The following is a 19586-nucleotide window of genomic DNA, read 5'->3' as shown; positions in this document are numbered from 1 at the left end:
TTAAATGACAGGTAATATCTATGAGTGTGGCTATAGTTCTGTATGGAATGGAAAATTATTTGTTTGTTTTCGTGATTACTGTTTAACATTTTTGTTTCTTTTTTAATTTATTACCGTTTTATATTTACCTTTATATTAGTAAAATAGTCGGTATGATGTTCAAGCTGTTTAATGTTGAGTCCATCAATCTCTTCAATAGTAAAAAAAAATTAAACACTTCAATAAATAACTTTATAAAATGCGTCCACGGGATAATGGCCATTTCCCAATTATTACAATATATTATACACGTCGACGTACGTTTCATTTTAGCTTTTGATTTAACTTGTTTGAAAATGAACCATGACCGATGGGCAAAAATAAAATGGAACAACTATAATTAGAACTGCTAAATATACTCAATATGGCTTTTCATTCACAGTCATTTGTTTCGAGCTTCTGTCATATGTCGTATAATCCGTGTATATTAATATTATATACAGATTATATAACCTATGACAGAAGCTCGAAACAAATGACAATCGATGAAAAGCCCTATCATGTCGCTGTAAAATTTATATGTTTAGAATTATTATACAAGCATAATAAACGGAGCTTGTTTTTGATCTTGTTAATTTTCTTCTTCAAGTTCGATATTCTCTAGAAGGATATTTTTCATCTTCCCATATTTGGCTTCCCTCAGATTTTTCCTTGTATAAGGAGTTATATTATTTACTGAGTATTTTTGCCCTCTCATTACATCTCTTAAGTAGGTACTCAAGTCCTTTGATCAATACTAATATTTGCACGTTTCTTTGACACTCTTTGCATCCATGATATACGTATGATTCTTCTTTAAAACCCAAATTCAAAAGCTGCGAATTTATTTTTATACAGTTGAGTCCATAGTTCTTTACTCGTTCGTCAACATTCTTAAAGCATACGAAATAAGTCGGAAATGTACCTACGCCACGCAACTGCAAGTAACAGAAAGTGGATACTGCTCCGATCACCGATTATATTATCAAATTTGACGTTATCAAATAAATAGAATGTAAAATGTTAGTTTTGCTTAAAAGTTTTGGTGCAGATTTACAGCTACGTTTGAAGTAGCTTAATAAATTCTTTTAATATCATTAGTGATTAATAAATAAATAACCAATTTATAAAAAATATAAAATTAAATATTTCCTTTTTGTCATTTCTTTCACTTTTTCGGAAACTTAAACAAAACAATTTCTTAACTGTGTGAATAAGGTTAACTTTGTAAGTAAATTAATGGCAAAGTAAAATACACTTACCATAAAATTTCAAACTCCAATATAAAATTAATTGTGAAAACAAATGTTTATGTAATTATTATAAATAACTTCTAAAGTCAGAAACAGGACAAAAAACAGCAAAAAATCGAACAAACTGACAGCCAAAAGTAAACAAACCAGAAACTTCACAAATTGTAGTTGTATTTAAACACTGAAATCGACACTTCGATCTACTGAGTCTAGGCTTCTAGAGAATTCATAAAAATATATGTGTCTTTATTTAATAACAGGCAGTAGCTGGTTTATTTTTAGTTTCATGCGTGATCAAGACAATGATGCTAGATAAAAAGTATGTGTTTTATCTCGCCAGGTATTAATGACGCACGAGTAAAGAACCATGGACTCAACTGTATATTTGTTTTAGTGATCACTCCTCCATACCATAGAGAAGAATAGATAAACATAACAGGCATACTTGTCTTATCCGTAAGAAACATAGTTTCGTATGGAGTATGTACTCTGGTGAAATGACCAATTCTCTTTTAATGTACAAATCTTACATCTACGACTATTAATATGACTGATTTTCTTATTATCCAAGTTATTAGTAGACGTAAATCTTGATCAGTGGCGGATCCAGAATTTTGGGGGGGGGGGTCATGGATCTTGAGGGTGATTTAACCACTGGCGGATCCAGGGCGGTGTCACGGGGGTGATGACCCCCCCCCCATAATGGTAAACCCACTTATCCTAGGGTTGGTAAGACTAAGTGACCTTGCATTAGAGAAAAGTAATTAAATCACCCTCAAGACCCATGACCTCCCCAAAAAAAATTTCTAGATCCGCCACTGGATTTAACACTTAGTCTTACCACCCATAGGCGCTTAGTGGGTTTTCAATTTTTTGGATGAGCCTAATTTTTTTTTGTTTGACGGCTCTCGGTTTTTCTTTTTTTAGGATTATTGAACTGATATTTTTTTTTTTCGTCTGCGGGGGGGGGGGGGGGGCGTGACACCCCCTTTGGATCCGCCACTGATCTTGATTTGTTCTCTCGATGGATCCTCGGCCTCGTGAGTCGCTTGGTTACTTATTTTTTTGTAAAAGATATATCTGAATAATAATTGTGTGTTATCGTTGAAAAAGTTGTACAGGTTAAGTATAGGAAAACAATGGAAAGATTTTTCATATTCAACATATATATTACAAATATGTACATCTTATAGTTAACACTGGTTCAATATTTGGTTTTATTTATGTTAGAGGAGATTAACAATATCAAAATTAAAAAAATAAATTTTCAGATTGTCGGATTGCCCTACAAAATGAACTTTTCATATTCACATTTCAACCTTTAGTGATTAAATTCTAGTTATGAATAAGTATACGCAATCCAACTTATATGGAGTCACCATGTATTTCAAATAATATTTAATTCTTTTGAAAAAGCTTTTTATTGTTGCGAAGAATAAAGGCTTTTATTGAAAATAAACAAACCGATGAAACAATTGTATATTTAGTTTAAGTTTGAGTAGAAAAAGCTACCGTGAAAAATGTTCAATAACAGAAAAACTTTAGAAGGTAATTTATGTCTGGTTGCACCAACAGATCTTAAGCTTAAGACGTGCTTTAAGCTCAGCTTACAAAACATACGCGTTGCACCATTTAGTCTTAGGTCAATTTTCAGCTTGTCACAAAGGATTGCCACGTGGAATGCATTGATAAGAACAGATGCGTAACAGAGGCCTCCGCAGCATGAAGCTTGCGGGGGGCCCCAATATGTCAGGGGCCCCATTTGTCTAATATATTATGTAAAAATATGTTATTGTTATATTATTTTACCATACATACGCAACGTTTTCTAAGCAGTGTAGTATTGAAAATGAAGTTGTCCATCAGATAGATATGTAGGTATTAATAAAATTGTAGATAATATATTCGCTGATAGTAATTCACGAAGAAAGTTGTTCATATCATAGAATAATACTATGCATGTAATAATGTAATCATTTATTAACTTTTGTTCTAATTTATTCTATACCAATAAAGATGAAAAAGGTAAATTATCATAAACCGTGCATGAATATACTAATAGCCCAGTAAATGACCGTTTTGGAGTGTAATTATCAGCGTCACGACGAATTTCCTTGACAATTTAAATTTAGGTTCTACGTACCCTCCACTTAAAGTTGGACTTGTGCCGTTGGTTGCTTTTACTTGGAGGGTGAGAGACATTCCTTCTCGGGAGTGAAAAACATACGTTTAAAATAAGTCCGGAAATGGATAAATTGACTAATTATAAGCAATTTTTGTTCTATAGAATTTCTTTATTTAAGTCAAATATATTTGAGAGTGAAATTGCTTATTTTTCAACGAAAAAAAAACACGTTTTCAGGTGGTTCTTCGCAAATTACTCAAAAAATAAGTATTTTATCGTATGAGATATTATCAAAAAATTATATTTTTAGCAAAAATGTAACTTATAAAAAAAATGGTGTATTCATGATGCCTATCGACACAGTAAAAGCAAAGTTGTAGCTCATGAAAAATTGTTCTTATTCGTCCAATTCCAAATCGAATATTTCAACGTAAAATAACCAAAAAATGAAGAAATTTTCGGGGATAACTCATTAAAGCTTTTCTTAAATGGTGAAAAGAACTTTATTTTTATGTTTTAAAAATAAAGTCAACCCCCTATTTTTGGTAAAAAAAATCATGAAAATCTCCCCCTATTTTTAGCACCCCAAATAAAATTATGTTGGCGCTTTACCATTTACTTTATATTATGTTTTGTTTATATGACCTGTATGTTTGACCGGTTCAAAGTTCTTATTTTTGAAAAAATTTGGTTTTATACCATGCCCCATGAAAAATGCCCTTTTTTCAAAATAACTTAAAAAGTATTAGTGATGCGCAAAATTTTAAACAGTAAAGAAATGTAGGTTTTGCTTTTATAAATATTTTGGTTTAATTTTGTTTTTCTGTAAGACAAAAAATTTGACTCAACTCGTGTAAGACTCGTTCAAGCCCTTTCAACTAGAACCCTTTCAAAAATAAGCACTTTGAACAGGAAAAACTTACAGGTTATATACAAAAAAATTAAGTAAAGCAGTTAAAGTAAATTTGTACAGCAGTAATGATTAGTTTCATTTGGGGTGTTAAATAGGGGGAGATTTTCAAGATTTTTTTATAAAAAAAGGGGTTAACTTTATTTTGAGCGCTTAGTTTTGATGGTAGAAACTCTTATAAAAAATAAAAATAAAAATAAAGCTTTTTTTAAACGCTTTAAAAAAGTTTTAATGGGTTTTCCCTGAAAAGTGCTTCATATTTTGATTATTTCAGGTTGAAATATTCGATTTGATATTTGACACATAAGAACAATTTTATATGAGCTACACTTTGTTTTTTGTCTTTTTTTTTTGCTACATTTTTGTTAAGAATTTTTTTTTCGATTAAATATTTACTTTTTGAGCTATTTGCGAAAAAACTGCCTGCAAACGTGTTTTTTTTTTGTTAAATAATAAACATTTTTTCACTCGCAAATAACTCCTCGAAATGTATTGACTTGACCACTTGTCACGGTGGTGACACTAAAAATTACACGGTATCGCCGTATTTCACGTTCATTTACTGGGCTATAACACATATAAGTTTCGTTACACAAGTCGCATTTAGCACTTTTTAAAGGGGGCCCCATTTCCAATACTGCGGGTGGCCCCGGCGGAGTTTGTTACGCCACTGGATAAGAATCGCAAATTATGCTGCAACGTATGTAAGACTTAAAGCGGCCCTATCTATATAATTTTATGAATTGAATTGCTTATCTCCTCTATTTGATATATAATCATACAATTATAATTAAGTTATTGCACCTTTGTTGATAAAATCATACAGGGTGTCCCAAAAGTAGCGGAACGGTCGAATATTTCGCGAACTAAACATCGGATCGAAAAACTGAAAAATAAGTGTTCAATCATTTTCAAAAATCTACCCAATGACACCAAACCCCAACCCTCACTACACCCCCTGGAGGTGGGGTGGAGGGTAACTTTAAAATCTCAAATGGAAACCCCTAGTTTTTCTTGCAGATTTGGATTCGTTACGTAAAAGTAAGCAACTTTTATTCAAGACATTTTTTCGAACTGTGGATAGATGGCGTTATAATTGGGAAAAACGATTTATCCTGATACCATAGGTAAATTATAGAAACGGTCTAATATCTTGAGAAATACACTTCCAAATGAGAAACCAAAAAAAAGGTTTTTAATACTTTTCGAAAACCTATCGAATAACACTAAACATGACCCTCCATCCCCACCTCCAGGGGGTGGGGGTAACTTTAAAATCTTAAATAGCAACCCCCACTTTTTATTACAGATTCGGATTCGTCATGAAAAATTAAGCAACATTTATTCGAAACATTTTTTAGAATTGTTGATAGATGGCGCTTTAATTGAAAAAATACGATTTATTAGCGCCATCTATCAGCAATTTTAAAAAATGTTTCGAATAAATGTGGTTTAATTTTTCATGACGAATTCGAATCTGCAATAAAAAGTGGGGGCTGCTATTTAAGATTTTAAATTTACCCCCCACCCCATCTCCAGAGGGTGGGTTAGAGGATGATGTTTGGTGTTTATCGATAGGTTTTCGAAAAATATTAAAAACTTGATTTTTGGTTTCTCATTTGGAAGTGTATTTCTCGAGATATTAGACCGTTTCTATAATTTACCTATGGTATCAGGATAAATCGTTTTTTCCAATTATAGCGCCATCTATCCACAGTTCGAAAAAATGTCTTTAATAAAAGTTGCTTACTTTTACGTAACGAATCCAAATCTGCAAGGAAAACTTGGGGTTTCCATTTGAGATTTTAAAGTTACCCCCCACCCCACCTCCAGGGGGTGTAGTGGGGGTTGGTGTTTGGTGTCATTGGATAGATTTTTAAAAATAATTGAACACGTATTTCTCAGTTTTTTGATCCGATGTTTAGTTCGCGAAATATTCGACCGTTCCACTACTTTTGGAACACCCTATATAATAGTCATATTATTATTTCAAAAATCTATTCTTCTACCCAATGATATTGAAAAAAATCAATATGTCAAAAAATTTACAAAATTGTTCAATTCCCAAAAACACGACGATAAAAAATAATTTTATATTTATATACAAATATTATATTTGATGAAAAATTAATACCTACTGTACAATTTGAAAACTATGAACTATGAACAGGTATTTTAGTATTGGATGGAAAACGAACATATTTTGGGAGGACGATGGATTTCTTACAGAACAGTTATTTTACATATATTAATTCTTTATTTTTGTTTTTGTTTTTCTTCAAAACCCTGAAGAATATAAGAACAGAAAAGTCTTCACAAACACCAAAACAAATGAGAGACAAAGAAGAACGCCAATTGCATGACAATGATCAATGATCACATCCTAGATAGATGGAAGCAATATTTCCCGTATCTACAGAGCATCCAAAAAGTTGTAGACAGCAACCCAGAAGAACCGCACACGAGCTAGAGTAAGAAGACCAAAACCCATTCGAAATAGGTATAGCAGAAATAAAAGAAATGATTAAAAAACTTAAGGAAAGGTACGGAGGCTGGATTTGATAAAATCGCACCGAAAATGCTAAAAAACATGAACGACAAGGACATTGAATTGATAACAAAAGTTTTGTAATAAGGCACGGAGTGAGAGCAACTTACAAATTGATAACAAAAGTTTGTAATAATTCATGGAGTGAGAGAATATTAGATAAACGTATTTTACAAGAAGTTGATTCTAAGTGGAACAATCACAGAGTGGATTTAGAAAAGGCAAAACATCCAAGACCACATTTTTACTATCAAGAAACTAATACAGAACGTACGGAACTCAAGCACTGAGTTATACCAAGCCATTATTGACTTAGAAAAGGCATCTGATAATACTCCAAGGAAGGTGAGAGACATACGTTTAAAAAATAGGTGTAACTCAAATAAGACTTTGATTATACAAGTATACAAGACTTTGAAAAATAACTCAAGTAAGACTTTGATTATACAGACATAGAAGGAACAGGGTTTGAACCGATAATACGGAATCGGAAGAGTTCATAGTAAACAAGGGTTTGCGTCAAGGGGGAGTCCTAGACCCCATACTATTTAACATCGTATTGGATAACATAATTAAAGAAACCAGAGCAGAAACACTGAAATTATATGCCGGACATAGAAATCTAGAAGCAGTGTGGATCTCAGAGTGTGCATAGTGCATACGCAGACGATCTAGTGATATTTGGGAAAAATGAAGAAGCACTCAATCGAAATTTACGAGTATGGAACGCTGCACTAATTAAACGAAATTTGAGGATCAATAATGAGAAGACGAAAGTAATGGTATGTGGAAAAAATAGAAAACAACCGAAGATAAAAATTAACCGAAGTCGAAACTTAAAAATACTTAGGAGTACAAATAGAGAACAGAGGAACTGAAGAAGCTAAAATAGTTTGAGAATATAAAATGCTGCTTGTATGTACCACCAATCAAAAGTACGTTTTTGTCCAAAAAAGGCATATCCCGCAAAGCCAAATTCACCATCTACAAGACGATGTTTGTGCCGATGTCAACTTTTGATAGTAAAAGGTGAAAGCTTACTGATAAATTAAGAACGAAAATACAGAGCATAGAAATGAAGTTTCTTAGAAGAATAATGGGCATAACCAGGTTAGACAGGATTAGAAATGAGACAGTTACATTACCTTAAGATGTTATGTAACTAAGTCAACTTTTACAACATTGTCTTTTATTAATTAGGTTATACTTATCATTTTATGGCTTAACCGGGCATTGGTCGTTAGGTAGATTATTACGCGAGTGGTCGCGCGTGAGATTTTCTCTCACATATCCAAATTTTGCCTTATTTTACAAAATCCAGGTGGGGGGGGGGTCAAAAATCTTCAAAAATTGCGTTACGCAATAGTTAAACTCCCATAAGAGTGCGTTACGTAGGAGGGGGGTTAAAAATCTTCAAAAATCGCGTTACATAATACTTAAACGCTCCCCAACCAATTATTAATAAAATTGAAGAGGCCAAACTGAGATGGTATGGACACATGGTTATAATGAATCAACAAAGACCAGTTAAACAAGTATGGAAAGCAAGAAGACAAATTAAGAGACCAAGGGGCAGGTCAATGAAGACGGGACGATAATGTAACCTTAATCCTAGATAAGATACATAAATAATTATTATCCTTTTTATGTAATTAATGAAATTCAATACAATACTATATAATATAAAGCGATTTCGGCTCACGGACATTGACAGTCATAATTTATTCTTCTTTTCTCCTTGAACATTGTCCCATAAATCGATTTTTACTCGAGAACAATACATACAATTACTAAGTAAAAGATCGTCTGCTGAATGATAAGTTTCTCTTAACTATTTTCCTTACTTCTTTGTTAGATTTTAGTAGATATATAGGGTGAGGCAGATAACTGGCCTATTAGAAATATCTCGAGAACTAAAGGCAACAGAATCATGAAAATTGGATTGAATCGGTTTTGAAGGATGATCTATTAAATGAAAATATTTTTATCTCTTTTCAACTTCCGGTTATACCGGAAGTTGCTTATAACTTCGTTTTTTTTAATGGGACACCCTGTATATTTTTACATTTTTCGATTCTCCTCAATATCTTCTTTCTAAAAATATGAGATGTTGTGATATTATACAGGGTATTTTAAAAGATATTTACGTTTTTTTTATTAATTTCGTAGCAACATTCACACCCTGTAGAATTGTGATAGTTTGACACTAAAAACTCTGCTTGCCTTTTATGTGATTTTTAACATAGTCTATCATTGTTAAGAATCATTAGTATAGCTAATTTTGAAATTTTAGTATACAGGGTTGGTCGAAACTCGGAATGAATATTTTCTGAGTTTTCTTTAATAGAACACCCTGTATTTTAGTATTGTAATGAAATGATATTTCATACTACTTTTTTATTTTATAAGTATTCCCTATACCTAACTGCTTTAATTTGTGAGTTATTGGTTATTCAAGCTAAATATTAATTGCAACAAAAAATACGTAAAATTTTATTAGGTTGGCCGTGAAAATATTTAATTATAAGTAATTTTTCAGAAATAAATACATATTAATCCAGACTGATTCTTAAAATTACCAATAATGGTTTAGCTATCAAAATACCTGCCTAGTTAAGATTGTTGGTGCGATTAACAATTAAGCACAAATTAAACCAGTTAGGTATAGGGAATTCTTAAGAAATAAAAAAGTACCATAAAATATAATTTCATTACAATACTAAAATACAGGGTGTTCCATTTAAGAAAACTCAGAAAATACTCATTCCGAGTTTCGACCAACCCTGTATACTAAAATTAAAATTATAGCTATGCTAAGGATTCTTAACAATAGTAGACTATATTAAAAATCATTTGAAAGTAAGTAGAGTTTTAGTTGTCAAACTACTACAATTCTACAGGGTGTGAATATTGCTACGAAATTAATAAAAAAAACGTAATTATCTTTTAAAATACCCTGCATAACATTACAAAACCTCATATTTTAAGAAATAAGACATCGAAGAGAATCCAAAAATGTAAAAATATACAGGGTGTCCCATTTAAAAAAAAACAAGTTATAAGCAACTTCCGGTATAACCGGAAGTTGCAAAGAGATGAAAATATTTTCATTTAATAGATCATCCTTCAAAACCCCTATATTCCAAATTTCATGATTCTGTTGCCTTTAGTTCTCGAGATATTTCTAATAGGCCAGTTATCTGCCTCACCCTGTATATGTACAATAATTGTACAAGATCCTTCAGTATATATACTGCGAGGCATAAGTTAGGGATATAGAAAATATTATGCTCATTTTCATAGTTGATTTTTTTCGTGAACAGATTAACGGATTTCGCAATTTTTTTAAATACTTTAGATTTTTCTTTAGTATTTATACAGTTGTGCAAAGTTGCAAAGGTTTACTCAAACTTCTTTTTTGTACTTATACTGGGTGGAGGAAAAGAAATGTTTTTCTTATGTTAAGTTTGAGACACCCTGTAGGGAGGACGAGGTACAAATGTGGGTACGCATCAGAATTGTATTATAGTCTCATGTTTTGTGAGCATTTTGCTTTTTAAATGTCCCCGATCTTTAGAAACAAAGAAATAGGTGGCTCTTTCATGTGTTTTAACTGAAACAAAACTAAATTAACAATAAAAAATAACAGTTGACAAAACTTTAAAAACAGAAAGGCACACAACGTAAACAGTTCTTATCGACACCTATAAGAGTTATTTGTCGACCAGGTGAGCGGTGTGCACAGCGTAGGTAGAGAGACAAGATTATTTAATGGAGGCTCTGTAATGTTTTGGGGTGGAATTTCCTTGAGAGTAAGTACGGATTTGGAGTCTATGTGGCGTCTCTTAAAATATCGGGAGGTACATTACACAGATTTTTTTTCGTTGAACACTCTGTTCCTTTCTCGCTATATATAGAAAATAATTTCATTCTATATAGTGGTATGATAAGACATGGCCTCCTCACGTATCGCATGTCGTCAGTTAAAACGGTTCCATGACATCTCGTAACGCGACAGTTCGTAACCGGACAGTTGGTAACGGACAATTCGTAACAGCGACTGTTCGTAACGGCGACACTTCCTAACGGCGACAGTTCGTAACTATACAAATTCGTAACGGACAATTCGTAACGTCAAAATTGAATTACATATTCTGTTTATTGTTGTTAACATGGAAACTAACTGTTATTACAGTTATAAATGAAACTATGTTTATCAATTTAACGAATCAGTATCAGGATAAACATTTTAAGGAATTTCATATTTCGTGTTTCAGAATATAATAAAAGTATTTTTCTACAACCGTGTTAAAAATGCAATTCTTAGCACTCCAAACGAGCGTTAAAAATGCTACTTTAAGGCACTAGTGCTTTAAAAATTTTAAGGCACTGCAGTTCGTATTGACCGTATAGGCAATTTTGATGTAATGTCAAAAAAATATAAAAATGGAATGTCAGTCAAGTTCAAGTAAAAATTTTTGTAGATATTGTCCTGTAATTACGTTTGTAGAAAAAATATTGTATGATATGCGTGTTAAAAAGTAGATTTTTAAGGCACTCATATGAATTGCAGAACTCGCTATCGCTCATTCTGCAAACTTTCACATGCGTGCCTTAAACGTGTACTTTTAACACTTATATCATTAATAACTATTAAACCAAGTATTAAAGTAATCAAAGCCATCCCTCTTATCAACTACATATAACCATTGATTGAATGTCCCAAAGCTATTACCAATCACAAGGTTTATTATAATAACAGGTACATAATTATAATATTTCCTTTGCAAAATGTTTATTTAAAAAGTTGTGACTGTCTAAAGACGATTGTCAGATTAAAGATTTCAGGAATTAAGTACTTCATTATTCCTTTGTCTAGGTACAGTAAAACCTGTCAGTAACGGCCACTAATAATGAAAGAACTATTGGCCGATATAGAAATGTGGCCGGTATTGCCAGTTTTTGTAATGTAATTGTTCTGGAGAATTTTTAAACTGCCGGTTTCATAAATCACAAAAATACTAGATTTGTTGTAAAATGTATATTTTAAAATACCCTAAATAAGGGTTACAATAAGACAAAACGTTTTCGGATTAAAAAATCCATCATCAGTGTTCTAAAAGCCAAAAAATAGCATGCCTGAGCCACCAAAATGGATGTTACCCAGGGCAACACAGGACTCTTGCCACGTGGTTGGAAAAAACTCTTCTCAAAAAAAAAATCCAACCACGTGGGAAGAGTCCTGTGTTGTCCTGGGTAACATTCAGGCATATCTAGAACACCATTTAAATTTTATATAAATATGTAACATAACATAGTCATTTACATTTAAAGGGTTTTTACCCAACACATTTTGGTGGCTCAGGCATGCTATTTTTTGGCTTTTAGAACACTGATGATTGATTTATTAATCCGAAAACGTTTTGTCTTATAGTGACCCTTATTTAGGGTATTTTAAAATATACCTTTTACAACAAATCTAGTATTTTTTTTTCTTAGACTTTTGTTTTGGTTAAATCACATGTTAAACTACAAAACCGTCTATTTTCTTTATTTCTTAAGATATCAATGACATTCAAAAATAAAATGTTCACAAAACATAAGACTACAATACGATTCTGATGTATACTCACTTTTGTACCTGGTCCTCTCTACAGGATGTCTCAAACTTAACATAAGGAATACATTTCTTTTCTTCCACCCGGTATAAGTACAAACAAGAAGTTTGAATAAAACTTTGCACAATTTCATAGACACGATAAACTCAGCTGCAAACATTTGTATCTCGAAAAGAACAATAATAAGAAATAAGTACTGGAAGCACAAACCAAAACAATGGTGGAATGAGACCTGCAACAATATTGCTCATAGGAGAAAAGAAGCTTTCAGATTATGGAAAGAAAACCCAAACATACAAAATTTACTTGAATTCAAACGAGTTGATGCCATCGCAAAAAAAACATTCAAAGAAACAAAAAGAATTCAGTGGAGGAAATATGTTGAGAGCCTAAATCAGACAACTCCCATCACTGAAGTATGGAAAAAGGTAAATAGTTTTAAGAATCGTAAGCAGCAGAATAAGTTACCTATTGATCTGGAAGCGAATTGGATAGAAGAATTCCATGCCACAATCTCACCAGACTGGGCAAAAGAATGCATAGAATACAATCAGTTATCTTTAAAAACTGTTCCCAGAAACAACTTGTACTTACTTGAACGTTTTGAGATGTGGGAATTAGAAAGATCGTTGAAACTATCTAATAATACTTCACCAGGCGAGGACAATATAACTTACTCCATGCTGTTTCACCTCCCATTTAAACATAAAAAGTCTCTGTTAGAAATCTATAATAGTATCTGGACTGGTGCAAGTCCTATTCCGGATAGCTGGAAGAACTATATAATATTACCTATTAAAAAGAAAGACAAACCGCTAGACCTCTCAAGTTCGTACAGACCTATATCCCTGGCATCTTGTATTCTTAAAACTCTGGAAAGAATAATAAAGAATCGATTAGAACAATGGCTAGAATTTGAACACATCCTACCAAACTCACAATATGGTTTCCGGAAATGTAGGTCCACTCTCGAAGCTATTACTGTTCTCGTTACAGATATACTGACAGGATATACAATAAAAAAACATACAGCTGCAGTTTTTATTGACCTTTCCTCGGCTTTTGATAACGTAAATTTAAACATTTTGTACCATAAGCTGACATCAATAGGAATACCTCATGAAATATGTTCATTTTTAATTTCACTATACTCCGATAGACGACTTTCACTAAAATTAAACCAAAATCTTCAAGGATCCCGAACATCGAATTTAGGACTCCCTCAAGGCAGCATACTCAGCCCGCTACTTTTTATACTATATACAATGGACTTCGAAGTAAATTTGAATAACGTGAATATGATACAGTTTGCTGATGATATAGTTATCTACACCAACGGTACTACTATTTCAAATTGTCAGAACATTTTAAACACAAACCTATGGTCAGTTAAGCACTGGTTAGATTCAAACAACTTAATTCTTTCTGAAAAAAAATCTGAAGTGTGTATTTTTACTAAAAAAAGGGACATAACTCAAGTACAGTTACAACTGGGACCATATCTTCTTCCAATCAAAAATTGTGTTAAATACCTTGGACTCTATTTAGACAGAAAATTACTGTGGAAAGATACCATCCACCATGCAATAAAAAAACCGAGAACGCTATGAATATTTTGAGAGCATTCTGCCATACCAAATGGGGAGCAGATCCAAATACCGCTTTACTGTTCTATAAAACAATGGTTAGAAGTATATTAGACTATGGCAGTCACCTATATGGAACAGCAGCACATACTCACCGAAACAAAATAGAGACCCAGAAAAACACAAGTTTGAGAATATGTCTTGGTTATCTTAAATCTACCCCAATAAATATTATAGAAGTCGAATCTGTAGAACCTCCACTATCTTTCAGAAGGCAGCTAATTAGTCATAAATTTATGGCTAAAGCCATATCCAAAGAAGCCAGCTATCTTCGTAACATTCACGACCTCACTGTCCTAGTACTCACCCATCCATATTGGCACTCAAAAGCTACTCCACTCCTAGTAAACAGCTATACCACACTGGCACAAATCTGTAACTCCCTGTCTATCAACAAAACTATACCTATCTACACCGAACCTCCCCATGTTTTCTTTTCAAAACATATAAAAACATACTACCTGGACCCAAAAAAAAACTTTCTAGAAACCATTAATGGAAGATGGCCTGAACACCAATACATATATACTGACGGATCCAAGTTGAATGGAAAAGTAGGCTGTGCCTTTTATGACGCAAACTCTTCCCAATATTACAAGTTTAAGCTACCAGATGAGTGTTCCATATATACCGCCGAAACAATTGCCATAGCAAATGCATTTAGATACGTCCATTCGAGAAACACACAGAATCATGTTATATTCACTGACAGTAAAAGTGCAGTTGACCGAATAACAAACTTGAAATCATCGAAAAACCTTACTAACATAGAGGCAGAAATATTAAAACTGAACTTTGAAGCAACAAAACAAAGGAAAACAATAACTGTAGTGTGGATTAAAGGGCACTCAGGAATAAAAGGTAATGATGCAGTGGATACACTAGCCAAATCAGCCACTGACACAGGCTACCATCTAACCACCAATATTGTTCCATATACAGATCTTACCTCCAAGTTTACTTCACATTTAAAACAATTGTGGCAGCAAGAATATAATTCATCAGTCACAGGGCTTAACTATGTCGGCCACCAAAATAACATACCATTGAAAAGCTGGTTTCATGAATTAACCAAACGAAACTTCATTGTTACAATAAACAGAATAAGATCTAATCATGCTATGACTCCTTTGTACAAATATAAAATAGGACTGGATGAAAACCCATATTGTCCATGCGGAGAAGTTGGTGATATGAACCATGTAATCCTAGAATGTTCAAGAAATAAGAAGAGCATAGAATCATTTTTCGAAGAAATGGTAAATCTCAAATTCTGTTTGCCAACCAGTCTAAATTGTATAATTTTTAGTAATAATATTAACTTATATCAATGTTTGTATAATCATTTAATTCGTTGCAAAATGAAATTGTAAAAAACTAACACCATTGTAAGCAATTCTGCGATACAAAATATTATTGTAAGTGTGTTCACGAAAAAATTAACATAAAAAAAAATTTAAAAAAAAAGTTAAAAAAAAAGTAAAATAATGATAAACAAATAAAAAAAAACAAAAAAAAACAATGAAAAAAAAGGAAATAAAACTAAACAAAATACTACATAAATAAAGCATTAAAAAAAACAAAAATATAATTAAAAAAAATATACATATAAAAAAATGCACTAAACAGAAACACACATTTTACTAACACAAAACATTTATCCTAGGGTGTGAGAATTTGAAAAATCAATTTATTTATATTGGATCAAAAAAATGCTCCCTTTATATATCATAAATAAAAAATAAGTCTGGCTAATTGGTTCATGCCAAAGCCAATTATATAAAAAAAATAAAATAAAAAAAAAACTGTGTAAATATTAAAGAAAATGTAAAACATAAAATAAAATTAGCGGAATCGGTTAATCTCTTCACGAAAAAATGTACTAAGAAATTGAGCATAATTTTCTATACCTATCCCGAATTTATGCCTCGCAGTGTGTCTATGTGAGATTTACATTTTTGTTTTGTAGTTGTGGTGAAGAAATCGTTTATTTTTCAACCCCCTAATACTGTTGTAGAAAAGGTGTAAAATACCAAATAAAATTGTAGTAAATACATATTATGTAAAGGTTAATACATGAAAAAGTTTAACATTGTTGAAAAAAGTTTTCAGTGTTTTTGAGAATTCTAAAAGTTCAGGGTTATTATACAGGGTGTTTCTTATCTTTGTGTCCTATTTGAATGTTAAAAAAATTTAAACAAAATGTTTAATTGCTATTCAAGCTAAAAATATAACAAAGAAATACCCTGTAAATAAAACATTTATAAAATTAAATCGTCGTACTAACATATCAGTATTCACAAGAAACACGACATGATCTTTGAGCCGTACTTTTACATCACATCTGAATCACTAGTTTCTATAAATGTCTAGTTTTATATCTAGTGGGGCGGAGCTTGAGTATGGAATCCATGTAAGTCTAAACCAGCTCTTAACGCTGCATGACTAGCTAATACTCTACCGGGCAAATCACCAAGAGCTCGTTCTAACTGCTGATGCTGACTTCTAACTGCAAATCTGCAATAATTAAGAAAAACAAATATAGAACAGACAATAATTCTCTGTCTGAAGATCAAAAATATACTACAGTTTGCCAAAAAAATGTGTAGCTTTTGTTTTGGTTCTTTACGCAATATTAATTATAATTAATATTATCGGTTAATGTGATCTTTCTCTTAATAAATTTAGTTTAAAATACCATCAAAATAGACCAGGGCATTTAGCACTAAAACCACCAGAATAAACCCATTTTTGAATAACAGCTAGAAAGTTGCAACTTTTTGCATTGCGTTCAGATGTCAGGAAAAAAAATCTGCAATATAAAAATGTGTGGAAATGCAAAATTGCATTGTAAAGTGAATATATTGCATCCAAAAGTAAATAGACATGTCAAAATCAGTATATTATGGGCCAGATTTTGTTACTCGGGGTTTTTGGGGTAACTGAACACGAATACGCAATCAGAACGAATCGCCGATGCACCTACATCAAAGGGTTACTGCTAAGGCAGGTCCTCGAGGGATACAAACAAATTACTCGGGGGGGTTTTGGGGTTGCTGAACCCGAATATGACATCATAACCGACCCTCGGAGCACCTAGTGCTCAGAGTGACTGATATACACGTCATCTTCTGGAATTTCGAGGATTATCGGTTTTTGGAGGTCGGTTCTGATTGCGTATTCGTGTTCAGCAACCCCAAAAAACCCTGCGAGTAATATATTTGCATTAATTTAGTTTCAGAAAGCCTCGAAATTCCAGAAGATGACGTCATATTTGTATTTATCAACTCCAAAAACTCCCCGAGTAATCTGTTTTTATCAATTTAGTGCCGAAAACCCTCGAAACTCTGAATACTCTGGGCTAATTAGCAAAATACAAAGAAAAGTTATTTACCAGCAATTTTATTGCTGGAATCGAATCTTATGATTGTGTACCTATATTAATAATATATGTATAGAAAATCGTGTTTTTTCAATTTTTCCTCTATAAATCCAAAGATTTTAAATTTACACCAAAAACACTCAAATAAAAATTCACCGCAATTAAATTCGGCATAGAGACGTGTTTTCCCGATTTACTTGACGAAAATTGTCCCCGAAAAATGCGGGTTTTTCCAACAAAATTTTGAATTTTCAACTAAAATTTTAGATAAGTAATTGTTTATCAATAATTAAACAACTCGGTAATATAAAAGCTCTTTTCGTACAGATTATAATTCCAGAAGCCGATGGAAATTGAATGAACAGTTTAGCAACAATTGAATTGTTAATTAAAAATTTACGGTCGCTATTATAACCACAATAATTATGATACATAAGAATAGCTATTATTTTTGTATAAAAAGACACTTTGCCTATCTAATATACTTTACAGAATTGAAATTGGACTATTTAAGCGGCGCGCGGCGTCAGGACGATTTTAAAATAATAAACAATTTTTTGGCTTATAAACAAATAGAATATTCCGGGAAATATTAAATTAAATTAAATCATGAAAACGGTATTGGAAAAAAGCGGCAGGTGAAGTAACAAAATTCACCGGCCCTCAACCACCCCCCCCCCATTAATTGGAAATGGGGCTCCCTTTAAAAAATTACTAAATGCGACAGGGGGGTTCATGAACTTTTTTTATGATACTTGTATTATATCTTAGGTTACCTCACACTTTACCTCGTTTAGCACAACCTTTAGTACCGTTCAGCACAAAGCTAAAAACATTTTTCTCGTAGCAAGCGGGATATGTGTTTGACACTAAAAACATGTGAACTGCAAATATATAAATTTATATTATTTTAAATTCTCAAGGGTGCCCTCTGGATCTGCCCTTGCTAATACTTTTTAAGTTATTTTGAAAAAAGGGCATTTTTCTAAAATAAAGAAACTTTTTTTACCATAAAACCAATTTTTTCGAAAATAGGAACTTCGAACCCATCCAACTTAGGGGAGATTTTCACGTTTTTTTTTTAGCAAAAAAGGGGCCAACTTTATTTTGAGGGTAACTCGCTTAGTTTTAATGCTAGAAGCTTGCTATAAAATGCTATTAAAAATAAAAATAAAGCTCGTTTTTAAACATTAAAAAAATGTTTCAATGAGTTTTCTCCGAAAAGTGCTTCGTTTGTTGGTTATTTACGTTGAAATATTCCATTTAAAAATGTACGAATAAGAACAATTTTTGATGAGCTACAACTTTCCTTTTGGTGTGTCGATAGTCGATAGACTTCATGAATACGTACCTTCACCATTTTATTTTGTTTTTTATAAGCTGCATTTTTGCTGAAAATATTTTTTCGATAATATTTAATTCGATAAAATACTTATTTTTTAAGTTATTTGCGAAAACCGTCTGAATAATTGGTTTTTTGTTAAAAAATAAACATTTTCACTCGCAAGTCACTTGAAAATATTGACTTAGATAAAGAAGCTCTATAGAACAAACGCTGCTTATAATTAGTCATTTATCCATTTCCGGACTTATTGTAAACGTATATTTTTTACCCCCGAGAAGGGGTGACTGTCACCCCCCAAGTAAAAGCAACCAACGGCACCACTCCAACTTTGAAGTGGAGGATAAGTATAGAATCTAAATCCAAATTGAAAAGCAAATACGTCGTGACGCTGATAATTACACTCCAAAACGGTCATTTACTGGGCTATTAGTATATTCATGCACTGTTTATGACAACGCATAGAACAAAATAGAAAGAAAATTAATAAACGACTACATTATTACATAGTATTATTCTATGAGATGAACAACTTTCTTCGTGCACTACTATCAGCGAATACAATCTACAAATCTACAATTTTATTAATACATACATTACATTACATATGATATATTGTATCTATCTGATGGGCAACTTTATTTTCAATACTGCACTACTTAAAAAACGTTGCGTATGTATGAGCAAAATGATATAACAATAACACACTTTTAGTTATATTAGACGAAAAGATGGGGCCCCTGG

General features: G+C 32.2%; 2 protein-coding genes across 5 annotated transcripts in view; both read right to left on the bottom strand.

Annotated features, from left to right (window-relative positions):
* Positions 1 to 19586, bottom strand: part of LOC114330869 (3-hydroxyisobutyrate dehydrogenase, mitochondrial) — a 206777-nt gene that overhangs the window by 66609 nt on the left and 120582 nt on the right. The window lies entirely within an intron of this gene.
* Positions 2418 to 19586, bottom strand: part of LOC126878439 (short stature homeobox protein-like) — a 73736-nt gene continuing 56567 nt past the window's right edge. The window contains exon 5 of the mRNA XM_050656466.1: positions 2418 to 16635. Within this exon, the coding sequence (XP_050512423.1) occupies positions 16500 to 16635 (136 nt within the window). The 3' untranslated portion in view covers positions 2418 to 16499. The remainder of the gene's footprint in view (positions 16636 to 19586) is intronic.

Source organism: Diabrotica virgifera, chromosome 7 (genome assembly GCF_917563875.1).
Source record: "Diabrotica virgifera virgifera chromosome 7, PGI_DIABVI_V3a".
Classification (NCBI taxonomy): domain Eukaryota; kingdom Metazoa; phylum Arthropoda; class Insecta; order Coleoptera; family Chrysomelidae; genus Diabrotica; species Diabrotica virgifera.
Note: the sequence above shows the minus strand (reverse complement) of the source record. Positions and strands in the feature narration are given on the sequence as shown.